Source organism: Vitis riparia, chromosome 1 (assembly GCF_004353265.1).
Source record: "Vitis riparia cultivar Riparia Gloire de Montpellier isolate 1030 chromosome 1, EGFV_Vit.rip_1.0, whole genome shotgun sequence".
NCBI lineage: Eukaryota > Viridiplantae > Streptophyta > Magnoliopsida > Vitales > Vitaceae > Vitis > Vitis riparia.
The window spans coordinates 9,432,824-9,446,249 of NC_048431.1; the positions used below are offsets into that span (position 1 = coordinate 9,432,824).

The 13,426-nt window shown below is 36.8% G+C and overlaps 1 protein-coding gene across 1 annotated transcript; it reads left to right on the forward strand.

The window, feature by feature from the left end:
• The first annotated feature begins 978 nt into the window (after positions 1-978).
• Positions 979-13,250, forward strand: LOC117923986 (2-oxoglutarate-Fe(II) type oxidoreductase hxnY-like). Its single transcript, XM_034842521.1, has 11 exons — positions 979-1,114; positions 1,880-2,072; positions 3,266-3,340; positions 3,587-3,638; positions 4,099-4,220; positions 7,800-7,900; positions 7,996-8,054; positions 9,167-9,223; positions 9,367-9,412; positions 12,171-12,250; positions 12,956-13,250. Exons 1-11 carry the CDS (start codon positions 1,037-1,039, stop codon positions 13,035-13,037), a joined length of 945 nt encoding a protein of 314 aa, XP_034698412.1. The 5' UTR covers positions 979-1,036; the 3' UTR covers positions 13,038-13,250.
• The last annotated feature ends 176 nt before the right edge of the window (positions 13,251-13,426 follow it).

A 13,426-nucleotide genomic window follows, 5' to 3' on the forward strand; every position in this document is an offset into this window, starting at 1 on the left:
ATATGCGATGTTAAAGAAAGGAAGGCAAAAGACAAAAAAAAAAAAAGAAAAAAAAAAGGAGAGAATGGAGCGCACCCTTTTTCCCAGATTCCCAAGAACCGTAAAGTCTTGTTACTCACTTTTGGACTAGGTCTTCTATTTCTTCTTTGTATGGACTCTTGAACTCTGCATTTTCATTTGTAATTTCTTTTTGTTTTTGGGAACTTGAAAAAGGATGGAATGTTGGTGGTTGAATGTCACAAAAAATGAAAAAAAAATTAAATAGAAGTTGAAAAAGAAAATCTGTGAAATTGGAAATAAATCTATATATATTTATTGAAGGTGATTGAAAATTAAACCTAAACCCCTCACAATAGTGATTGACAATTACTATATGGTCGGGCATTGCTATTGATTACCATAGGTTGTTGATGGTGATCGACAACAGAACCAAGCCTCACAACAGTGATCCACGATTACTACTTGATTAAGCTTTGCTTTGATTACTATTGGCGGCCTAACCATCCTACCATCAATAGCCTAATCGTCACTTGTTTTCGATATTTAAAAATGAAAAAAAGGGAAGCTAGGAAGCAAATGAAGGAAAGGACGGGAAAAAAAGAAAAGAAAAAAAAGAGAAGATGAAGAAGAAAAAGGTTAAGAGATTTGGAGGAGTGAGTGAGAAGAAGAGGGTATTTTGGATATTTTAAATGTATATTTTATTTTATTTTTTAAATTAATTAATTAAAAAGGATGAAAATATTCCAAATTTATAAAACTAATTTTCTTTATTTTTTAACTTGAAGAATTAGCTATATTTTGTATAAATATTTTTATTATTTATATATGTGTTTTAAAAGAAATGATTATTTTTTTAAGGAAAAGATAAGAATATTTTTATTAAAAATAGATATTTTTTAGGTTAAAAAAAAAGTGATGGGTTAAGTTTTTCAAAATGGGAAGATGTGATCCCTTTTAATCAATTACCCCTTAAAAAAATTGGTGGCTGCACAACCCGACAAAGAAAAAGCTTTGACGAGGAGTTGCAGAGAGAAAAATGGCGGAGACACTGAAACTGGCTATCATAGACTTGTCATCTTCGGATTCCATCTCCACCGCCAAATCCATACGCCAGGTCTCTTCCTTGTCCCTCTCCCCTTCTTTTCTCCTTTCACTTTCACTTTCACTCCATTCCTCTTCAGTTTTCTATTTTCGTGGATTCAGTATTTCCTCAAACCCTAAGTACCCTGTTTGGCTAGTAGAAACAGAATAACGCGGAAATGAAAAATGAATTCAGTGTGACTTCAATTTCTAATTTCCCAAACAAATTCTGAATTACAAATTGATCAGAGGTTTTCGTTTTTGCTTGTCCAAGTAGATATATGAGAAAAACACATGCATGCCCTACTCTGGAGAGGGCATTTCCAGAAACAAAATGATTCTCTGTTTTTGGGGAAGCACTTTTGGGCCACCTTTGTCGTTTCCTTTGAGGGGCACTTCATCCACTACAGTTTGGGCCTGGAGAAAATATTTAAAGGCCAAATGTTACTCGAGTTATCGTACATCAGTTTTCTAAACTCTAGGATGTTTAAAAATCAATTCCCTGACTACGTTTTTCTTGAAAGATTCAGTAGCATGATTTGTAAATTTTTTATTAAATTAGGGTGATTTATATCAAGAAGGTCATGTATTGCATTACCCTTTGGGATTTTAGAATCTCTTTTATGGGCGGAATCAAGATGCTAGAAATTTTACAAGGGTTCCAAATTACAATATTTTTTCATTTTCGTAGACAGTTTCTACTTTTACAAAAGAACTCCTGTAGGAGCTAGAGTAATTATGCTTGTCTTTTAGCATAAGGCCATATTTAAAAATCTGAAAGTGGGTGTTATACTTGTAGGCATGCATAGAATGCGGTTTCTTTTACCTTGTTAATCATGGGGTGGAGGAAGAATTGCTTTTGAGAGTGTTTGATGAGAGCCAAAAATTCTTCTCCCTCCCTCTAGAAGAGAAGATGAAACTGGCTACTAAGCATCACAGAGGTTACACGCCTATGTATGCTGAGAATCTCGATTATTCTTCATCTTCCAGAGGTTTGTAATTTTACAATGGAAAATGCTTGTCTTAACACATGGCATTGTGAATAATGTAGCATTGCCTTTTGCCTTGTACCTATAATGTAACTCTATGGATCTAATATGTTATATATAAGACAGCAAGAGAGAGGTTGTTTAAACTCCTGTTTTGATCATGGTTTTTGTTATGTTGCCTAAGTGGTACATGTTTGTTGGATTCTGTATTGCTTTGTCAGTCAGGTTTTGGATAAGGTGTAAGTTGGTTGTTTATGATTGTCCAATTCATTGCAAATTCTACTATTAGTTGGCTAGGCAGCCCTGTACTTGCAGGTGCATCCATGACCATACACATGGAGTGTAACTGAACAATTATTTGCAGGACCCATTTATACTTAAATAGCCATTTCTTCTTTTACCATAATACAATTTATATCCATGAGATTGGGTAAATATGTAATTCTGCGTATTGGAAATGAGTGCAACTTAGAGGTTGTTTGGTAAATCAATTTAATGACTTACTATAACTTAGTAACCTAATTTAAGTCATTAAGTGGATTAAAAATATTTGGTAAAATAATTTAATATCACAATTTAAAGTTAAAAATAAATTTAATTATTAAGTCAAAATTATTAAACTTATTCTTAATCTCAAATTTTTTGCCTCATTTCCCCACATCTAGTGAGACTAATATTTTACAACCATGTCTCCTCAACTAGAACTCATTTTTTATAGTAAATATATTGTGGTTATGTTATATATCTACAATGCTTTAACTATAGATGTTAACAAACAAACTTATTGCTTAAGATTAATGAAAGTGAATATTAGTTAAAATTTATGAGGGTAAATATGTCACTTTGATGATTTAGAATAAATTTTATTTTAACTTTACCAAGCAACCTTAATATTTAAAGTAAAAATTAAATAAAAGTCTTAAGTCAACAACTTAAGAATAATTTAACTTAAAGTCAACTTAAGTCATTAAGTAATAAGTATAAAATTTTACCAAACAACCTCTTAATCTTTATTTGATTATTTATGTTTTATTTGTTTATTTGACCTTGATTGCCCCATTGCAACCTGTCAATTAAATGCTTAATGGCAGATGAAAGAAGCTTTGCTTTCTTTAGGCCATTGGTTATCTGTGTGTATTATCTAGAAGAGGGATGGAGAGGTCGGTCTTAATCCCTTTCTGCTGATCTGAAAACAGGTGACTCCAAAGAGTCTTTCTATATTGGTTCTCTGGAAGCAGGTCGAAGCAATCTGAATAGATGGCCTTCAGAAGGTACTGTATATATTGATTTTTTTTTTACCAAATACATCCACTGTTGTCAAGATTTTGTTCAATACTTTTCTGATATTAAACATGGTTGTTAGAGAACAATCTCTGAATTGTAATCTTCTCTTATTTTTCTTTTGGTTTTATTGATCAACCTCCAAGTATTCTTTTTACTAATCATGAACTTGCTTTCTTGAGATGAACATTTGACTGAACATTATTTTTGATGTTATTCTGGCTAGGAAATTTCAGAAATTCTACCATCTTGGAGACCTACAATGGAATCTTACCATAAAAAATTACTGTAAGTTTAATGTCTCCTTAGTGCTTATTTCTAGTTGGCATTGTTTTTAACAACTGAGAATCAGTATTTATCAGTGGCTATTCTAGTTTCTCAGAGGCTTGTCACTTTGCTTTATCAATTTTGCTTCAAGTGCCAATAAATTTCTTTGTACCATTTTCAAAAGCTTATTACTGATAATCTAGTTCCTTTAATTAGTAGATATATAGTGCTTGTCCCAATATTTCCCTTTTTCTTCCTTGTAACGACTGATTTGCAGTTTGGAAGCAAAAAGTGGTTTCATATGTCTTGATAATATTGTAAACAATGTGTATAAGGTGCCACTCCTTAAGGATGGGAAATATGGGCAAACACAGTTAGCTGGCAGTAGAGTGTGATTTTTGTGGCCCTTTTTTTATGTGAATCCTTAGATTATGACAATTTGAGTTTTTGACTTCTAGATGGTGTTGTATTTCTGCCTCAGGTCTGTTGGAAAAAAGCTGATCTCTTTGATAGCCCAGGCATTGGACTTGGATACAGACTTCTTTGAGAAAGTGGGGGCCTTAGATGATCCTATGCCATTTCTTCGCCTATTACACTATCCCGGTATATGGCACTCTGGCTCTTCTGTACCTGCTTAGTTATAATATTTTAATTGCAGTAGTTTCATTTTTCATGGATTCTTGGAGTCCCTAGGTTTCTATACATGGAGAGAAGGTTAAACTATAGGATGCATCATGTTGTAGAATGGAGCTCATATCTTCTTCTTCTTCTTCTTCGCTCTCTCCTTCTCTGTCTCTCTGGCTCCATATGAATTTTGACAGAGCCAGTTTAGTAACTAGATGCAAAACTGAAAATACATAGAAAGAGCAAAGTCCTGCAGTTGTGTAGGTCAGAACTGTTACAGCAATTACATTTCTGTTTATGACTCTATGTATTTAATGAAACTAGATCTATGGTTTGTTGCGAAAACTCACACCACCATTCATCATGACAGGAAGATTGATACTTCTTTTATAACTTACATAAGATCACTTTCCCATCTTGCTGAAGGGTGGTGGGTTAAGACGGGGCCCCTCCCCGTTCAGGTTTGAAAACATGTGGCTTAAAGTTGATGGGTTTAAGGATCTTCTTCGGAGTTGGTGGCAGGGGTCGGGGGGGAGAGGGAGGGCCAGTTTTAGATTGGCCACTAAGCTGTAGGTGATGAAGGAAAAAATCAAAGGTTGGAACATGGACGTGTTTGGAAGGCTGGAAGTTAATAAAAACTTAGCCCTCCAGCAAGTCGAATTCTGGGATGGGGTGGAAAGTGAAAGGAGTCTGTCAGAAGGAGAAACGGAGCTGAAAAAAGAAGCTAAGGAAACCTTCAAAAAGTGGGTGTTATTGGAAGAAACCCATTGGAGACAATTGTCAAGGGAGCTGTGGCTTAAGGAAGGGGATAAGAACACAAGCTTCTTTCACCGGATGACCATTGCCCACCGAAGAAACAACTCCGTGGATAGAATTAAGATCAATTGGGTGTGGTTGGCTGAGGAGTAGGAGATGAGTGAGGGGATTGTGAATGCTTTTCAGCAACTGCTCTCAGAAGAGCCAGGCTGGAGAGCTGATATTGAGGGGTTGCACCTTCAACGTCTAAACCTCAATGAAGCTGAAGTCTTGGAGCTGCCCTTCACTGAGGAAGAAATCCACTCTGCACTGGTGGAAATGAATGGAGATAAGGCTCCAGGCCCGAATGGGTTCACAGTGGCCTTTTGGCAATTTTGCTGGGACTTTGTGAAGGAGGAGATTGTGGATCTGTTTAAGGAGTTTTTTGATAAGAAATCTTTTGCCAAAAGTCTCAATACTACCTTCTTGGTCCTCATTCCAAAGAAAGGTGGGGCTGAGGACCTTGGGGATTTCCGGCCTATCAGTCTTTTAGGGGTCGTACAAGCTTTTGGCCAAGGTGTTGGCCAATAGGCTGAAGAAGGTCTTAGGTAAGGTGGTCTCTGTGGATCAAAATGCTTTTGTGAGGGGCAGACAGATTTTGGATGTCTCGCTCATAGCTAATGAGGTGATTGATTTTTGGCATAAACGTAAAGAGAAAGGGTTGATTTGCAAACTGAATATTGAAAAAGCCTATGATAGCATTAATTGGAATTTCCTCATGAAGGTCTTGCACAAGATGGGCTTTGGATCTCGATGGATGGCATAGATTTGGTGGTGCATTTCAACTGCAAAATTTTTTGTTTTGGTCAACAGGGTGCCAACATGCTTTTTTTCCAATTCCAAGAGGCTGCGTCAAGGAGATCCCCTTTCTCCTTATCTTTTTGTCTTGGGTATGGAAGTGCTAAGTGCACTTATAAGAAGGGTTGTTGACGGAGGATTCATTTTAGGCTGTAGACTTCGAGGGAGAGGGGGAATGGAGATGAATGTGTCCCATTTGCTCTTTGCTAATGACACAATCATTTTCTGCGAAGCAAGGAAAGAGCATCTAACCTCTCTAAGTTGGATTTTGGCTTGGTTCGAGGCGACTTCTGGTCTAAGAATAAATCTAGCTAAAAGCGAATTAATTCCTGTTGGGGAGGTTGAAGATATTGAGGAAATGGCAGTGGAGTTAGGGTGTAGAGTGGGGTCTCTTCCTACTGTCTATCTGGGGCTGCCCCTTGGAGCCCACCACAAGGCTTTGTCAATGTGGGATGGGGTGGAAGAAAGAATGAGGAGAAGATTAGCCCTTTGGAAAAGACAATATATGTCTAAGGGCGGGAGAATTACCCTCATTAAAAGTACATTGGCCAACATACCTATCTACCAATTGTCCCTCTTTCGAATGCCCAAGTTAGTAGCAAAAAGACTTGAAAAATTACAAAGAGACTTTCTTTGGAGAGAGGGAAGCTTGGAAAGGAAAATCCACTTAATCAATTGGGAGGTGGTGTGCACTCAAAAGGAGAAGGGGGGTCTAGGCATTCGGAAGATTGATCTACTGAACAAGGCCTTGTTGGGTAAATGGATTTGGAGATTTGCCTTTGAAAAGGAAATCCTTTGGAAGAAGGTGATCGGGGTGAAGTATGGCTAAGAGGGATTTGGATGGTGGACTAATGAAGCTCGCGGAACGTTTGGAGTGGGGGTTTGGAAGGAGATTTTGAAGGAGGCAAACTGGTGTTGGGATAACATAGGGTTCAAGGTGGGTGAGGGGAATAAGGTCAAGTTCTGGACTGATCATTGGTGTGGCAACGCGGCGCTGTCCCAAAATTTTCCCCAGTTATTTGCCTTGGCGGTCCATAGGAACGCAACGGTCAATGAAGTGTGGGACTCAAGCCTTGGTCAAAGAGGTTGGAATCTTAGATTTTCTAGAGATTCTAAGGACTGGGAGTTGGATTTGATAGGAGAGTTGTTTCATATGCTGAGGGACTTTAGGATTTCTTCAGAAGAGAACTCAGTGTTATGGAAAGGAGGGGGTCATGGTACTTTTCGGATTAGGAATGCTTATAATTTGTTGGCTACTCCTAATACCATCGCCTTCCTGAAAAAGAGCATTTGGGTGGATAAGGTTCCAACCAAAGTTGCTTTTTTTGTTTGGGAGGCCACCTGGGAGAAGATCCTTACTTTGGATAGGCTCTAAAAACGGGGGTGGCACTTCCCTAATCGTTGCTTTTTGTGTGGCTGTGAAGAGGAAAATGTAAATCATATTCTTTTACACTGTATAGTGGTCAAGGTCCTCTGAGAGATCGTCCTTGCCTTTTTTGGGGCTCAGTGGGTGTTCCCAGAGACGGTCAAAGAGGTGTTATTTAGTTGGAGGGACCCTTTTGTGGGGAAAAAGAGGAAAAATATTTGGAACTCCATCCCGTTGTGTATTTTTTGAACGGTATGGAAGGAAAGAAATAGATTAGCTTTTAGGGGGGACTTTTTAGCTATACAAAAACTCAAAAATTCTTTTGTATGCAATTTGTGGAGTTGGGCTAGGGTGTATATGGGAGAGGAGTCTTTTTCGCTTTTAGGCTTTTTGGAGTGGCTAGCGGCTCCTTAAGGGCTGGTGAGGTTGATTGTTCATGTGTTTTTTGTTTTTAGGCTGCTATGCATACTACCTGTATGCTTTGTGGCTTTTCGCCCTTTAATATATTTTGTGCTCATTTATCAAAAAAAAAAAAAAAACTTACATAATCCTCCAAAGTGAAAGAAAATGGCTTCTGTCCTGTTTTTATTTTATTTTAGGTGAATTGGAGTTTGGTGATGAAGAAACATATGGTGCGTCAGCCCATTCAGATTATGGAATGGTCACTCTTCTAGCAACCAATGGTGTTCCTGGACTTCAGGCATGTTTGATGTTAATGAATCAAGATCCTCAGCTTTAGTTTCATTAATTTCTAATTTTGCAACCAAAATTTAGCTTACTTTTTAGTCTTGACAGGTCTGCAGGGAAAAATTTAAGCAACCGCGGATCTGGGAGGATGTCCCTCATATTGATGGGTAAGTACATTGTTTCAAACTTCATGTAAATGCAAATATTACTGGATAATATATAAATTTTCTTTGATAGCCTCGAGAGGCAAAAGTTGATCTGATTAATTTTCACACCATGATGGACATTCTTCTACACTGTCAAATAGAGCTAGGTGATTCGAAGCCATGTGATTGTGTTAATGATGTTAGCAATGAAGTTTCCTAGAGTAGATCCGGAGTGTGAGTTATGGCTTGTGAATGGTCTGGAAAGCTTTATTGTTTGTAGGACACAATTATGGTTTTAAAATAAGATCAGGATCTTGACTTCCGATATATTATCAATAACTTTGTTGCACAACAATTCTTTCTAAAACTAATTTAAAAGACTAGGAATTTTCATTACTATGTCCATGGATGTCAGAAGAGCAAAATTCACATGAACTGTTATTCATTATTTTTAGCATTCTTTATCAGAATCTTGGTTAGACATAATGTATATGTCCATGACTGTCTTCCTGTTCAAAATAAATTATTACTTGTTAAAGTGGAGCCCCATGTTACTATTTGAGTATGATTACATCTAGAAAATGCATATTACCTCCAATGAAACTAAACCAATCCAAAAAACTAGAAACCAATATTGTTACTCAAGAGTTAAGACTCAATAACGAGATACCATACCAATATCAATATCACTGCAGCTACAAAGAATTATTGAAAAGATGTCTGTTGTCTTCAAAGAGATGAAGAAGATCAATGAGACAGAAATTAACCTATTAAAAACACATGTATTATGTAGAAAAAAAATTCAGATTTCTGTTTCTGGAATTTGTTGAAGTTCTTATATGGGGTGACAATTAAGCTGGAACATCTTACTCTGGATAACACGTGCACTTATGACCTTACAGCCTCTAAAAGATCTGACACAAAAATTATAGTTGTGGGCACCAGTGTTATGTTTGACATGCATATTAACTGTGGCAGAAAGGTTCAGCTTAGGAGTTTCTTTTTGGCTTTTGACAGAGATAATACCACTTTACTGCAGTATGGTTGAACAAAGTCTTATTTTGTTACCTCAGCTTAGATGTATTATTAACTTAGAGCTTTGAAGCTTATTATGGAAAAACATGAATATGCAGGGCCTTCATTGTTAACATTGGGGACATGATGGAAAGGTGGACTAATTGTTTGTTCAGGTAATCTATTTTCTATTCACTCTGAAGCTTTTCATTTATTTTTTATTTTTTTATTTTTAGGGAGAATCTTTCTTTAAGATTAATTTTTCTTAATTAATGCTGACATTGAGTGACTTCTTCTTTCTCTTGTCATTCATTTGTAGGTCAACCGTGCACAGAGTGATGCCAACAGGACAAGAGCGATATTCTGTAATGATTGATTTGCTTCCCAGTTTACTTTTCTTGTCCTGTTTGTGCCATTATGTCTTTGACAGTTTAATATGTTAGTTTAAAAGGCTCATGGGATTCATGTTTGTGATTGGACTGTTGTATAGGAACTTATATTTGAGGTCTTATATTGAGTTCAGGCAATATGTTTATTTCTTATCTAGTTGTTCAGGTCCTGAAAAAATATGCTCACCTAACTGGATTATAACGACGGGTTGATCATTCTGATAAAGCGATTACAGAAAATAAAATTCATCTAATAATGTAAATTTTGGATGGGTAAGTTATTGTTGTTTGGCTGAAAAAGTGTTTCTATAGTTGATGGTTGGTGCCACCTAATCAAGCCAAACTTGTTGGTCATGTCCTAGCTCTCTGGTGTTGACTGTTGTCTGAAAGGTTACCAGTCTATAATGAAAACTCTGTGCTCAAATTGCTTGGAACTTAAAATTCTTTTGTATATTATTTTGTGTTTCATTGAGAAAAAGTTGGAGAGTTGATGGCTTGGCACCATCTAATCCAGAACTTGTGGGATCTGTCCTATTACTTAGCTATGTTGCTTGGACTCAGGTGTAGATTTCAGGTGCAGGTACATGGCTAGGATAAGATTCTTTGAACTCCAAAATTTAGGATACGAGGAACCAACTAAAAAGGATAAAAAATTTAGATATGGATATGGGGATATGACATAATAAAAGGGAAAAGGAAAGGAAAAATCAATTAGAAATCAATTCAAAGTAAAGATAATTTTTACAAGAATCTCCCATATATATATATGTATGTATGTATTTGATAGGTAATCACAAATGTATTAAAAGTGCCTAGCACAAAAATATGCATAGTGTATACAATGTGCCAAAGGCCAAAAAAAACTTAGAGAAACACAAAAAACAACACCCTTGCCTTACAGCTTAGATAAACAATAAAATCAAACGAAGATAAAGGATCTATCTTCTATGTGCACCTTAACACAACCCAGCAACATGTACATAAAAGATCGTTAAATTGCTTGCTCTGCCTTCTCGGTGTTTTCAAAAGCTCTCCTATTTCTCTCCTTCCATAAAGTTTAAAATGAACGCAAAGGAGTTGTTCTCCACTCTTTCTTTCTCTTCTTACAAAAGATCTATGCCAACTAAGATGGGCATCTTTAACCGAGGAGGGCATCACCCACTAAGCTCTAAACAGAACAAAAACTACTTACCATAGCATGATTGCTTTGAAGCAATGAAGGACGATATGATTCACCATTTCCTCCTCTCCTTTACACAAATAGCATCTCCTCGGCAAGCTCCAACCCCTCCTCTTGAGATGATCTAGAGTTAGAATTCTTCCCCATAAAGCTTCCTAGGCAAAGAACCTAATCTTCATTGGGACCCAAGGGATGCCTATTAGAAACCGCTCCATACTACAATTTGATAAGGAGGAGTATAGGGATTTAATTATAAAGATACTGCTCTTTGATTCCCAACAAACCATGATGTCCTCTACATCCTTTCTAATTATTTGTCCTTACAACCCCCTAAAAAAAGCCTCCACTTCTCCTGACAATTTTGTTCCCACAATTGGTCTACTTGGGTATCTTTAGCAGCGACTATGGAGAACAGCCCAGGAAATGCCTCTTGCAATGAATCATTGCCACACTACTTGTCATTCCAAAATCTCACCCTCCTACCATTTCTCACCCTAAACCTGACCCTTCTAATAAACTCCTCCCATCCATTCTTAATAGCCTTTCACAATCCCTCTTTTATTTTTTAACTTTATCCCTAAATATTTTTAAGTTCTCTTCTTTTTTTTTCTCAATGAAATAAACTGCTAAGGAAGTTGAATTTTTTTTTAAAAATATGTATCAATCAAAATTAAATAATCATATCCAAAGCGAAGTAGGACTAAACGATAAGGGATCCTACACCCGTGTCAGTTTTGTGCAATATGGGTACGCTGAGTGAAGTTGCAAAGTCTAGGGTATGATAGGATGGCTTAGGTCTGGGAAGTGGTCTGAAAGGTTATGAGTCCATAATGAGAGCTCTCTGCTCAAACTAATTGGAACTTGAATTGCTTTTGTAAAATATTATTGTTGTTGTTGTTTGGCTAAGCAAAAATTTAGGTGGATGGTTGGTGCCATCTATGAGCTGAACTTGTTGGGCATTGTGACTTGTCATAACTCTTAGATGTAAATTTTTGTATGGAAGCCTATCATCCTATAGTAAAAAGTGTCTGCTCAAACTGCTTGGAGCTCGAGCATTTTTGTATAAATGGTCTGGACTTGTTGGACCTGTCCTAGCTCTTAGACGTAAACTGTTGTGTGAACGGTGTTAACTGCTTTTAACTTGAATATTTTTTTTCTTAGAAACCGTGTGCACCAGAAAAGTCTAGAAATTGGATTATGGTACATATCATATATTTGAGAAGCCTCTAAAAAAATTGAATTTTTTAAATGAAAAGATTTAGTTATTGAATTCTTCCTGAACATTTGAAGGTCAGGATTTTTCTTTAGACTCTGGCCGGTATTAAAAATGTACCTGTTGCCTGAAATGATGACAACATGCATTATAATGTTAACAGAAACTCATTTCAAATATGTTGACAAATGATTGAGCTTGTTTCAAGTGCTATGAAAGAATACAATGGGAGTGTTCTCATTTCCAACTGATGTAAACACATGTCCTTTCCTTTCCTTTGAGCTCTTTTTTATCAAGTGAGTTCTGTGTTACTCTGACAGATTTGGATTTGCATATTGCAGTTGGCTTTCTTCTTGGACCCCAATGAAAACTGTTTAGTAGAGTGCTTGAAAAGTTGCTGCAGTGATTCATCCCCTCCAAGGTACAAATGAACCTGTTCCAGCTACGCCCTTGTTTTATCTCTGTTGTTACGTTAGATGTTTCAATCTGGCTTTTTTTGAGTTGATTTTTTTGCTTTCTATATGACATAAGTTGGCCCATCAAATTGAATTCATGCCCACTCCATGTGTCAAAAATTAACATGTATTGCAATTAGGTTCTGACTGAGATTAAGCATTTTGATTTAAGGGCATTCTTTCTAGCAACTCTTCGAGAAAAGGTTGTAAGTTTTGGTATACTGGTCCTTTTGATGATATGTTTTGAACTTTTAACAACATAATGTCTTGTGGAGGGGGGGGGGGGGGGGGGGGGTAAGAAAGAGTGTACTTAGGCATGTAAACCCTTGTCAAACTATTAATTTTGATGTAGTTCTATCTTTCTGTTTATCTCTAAATATACCATCATTCCTTCAGTACTCATGGCTACTTACAAGTTTTTTCAACTCGTAACACGAGCAATGGTTTTCCATGTTTTCTTCCACTAGGGTGAAGAGTGGTATTGGCATCATTTTATTAGCAGAATCATTGATGGCCTACTAAAATCCAAATCCCTTAACCATCTTGTTGCCTCGTTCTTTCTTTCATTTTGTTTTTCTCTTTTCTGTGTAGTTTGTTCCCTACTCTGCACTTCATGGGCTCACGTAGCTTTACTGATAAATGGAGATAAAATTTAATGGCTATCCATGCAGATTTCCCCCAATCCGCAGTGGGGCTTACCTGGAAAACCGGTTGAATCTAACATATTCCTCTGAAGTGACCTTGAAGCCATAATGCTACCTGTGAAGATCTGAAGCTGCAATTCTTGCAATGAAGTTATGGGTCCAGGAAATTGTTTTGAGAAACTCTTCAGTGCTATTTGATTTGAAGCACAATAAAAGGTGTGTGTCCTATCAACCAGAAAAGAATAAGAGAATAATATGTGAACTCATCCAAACACACCTTTGTTTTATTACATCAATATCATAACAGTTGCTTAATGTGCTACACATGGAGACTCAACGAAGTCACATCATCCTTCAATCCTTTACGCCTCGTGTGTCATAACCCTCCTTTAACGCGCCACAAGCCTTTTCCATACTCAGATTTGTCCACAATCCGCACCCAAAATTCTTTCCTAACACTGGTTTTGAGCTGCATACAAGAATTTAGGAAAAATTAGA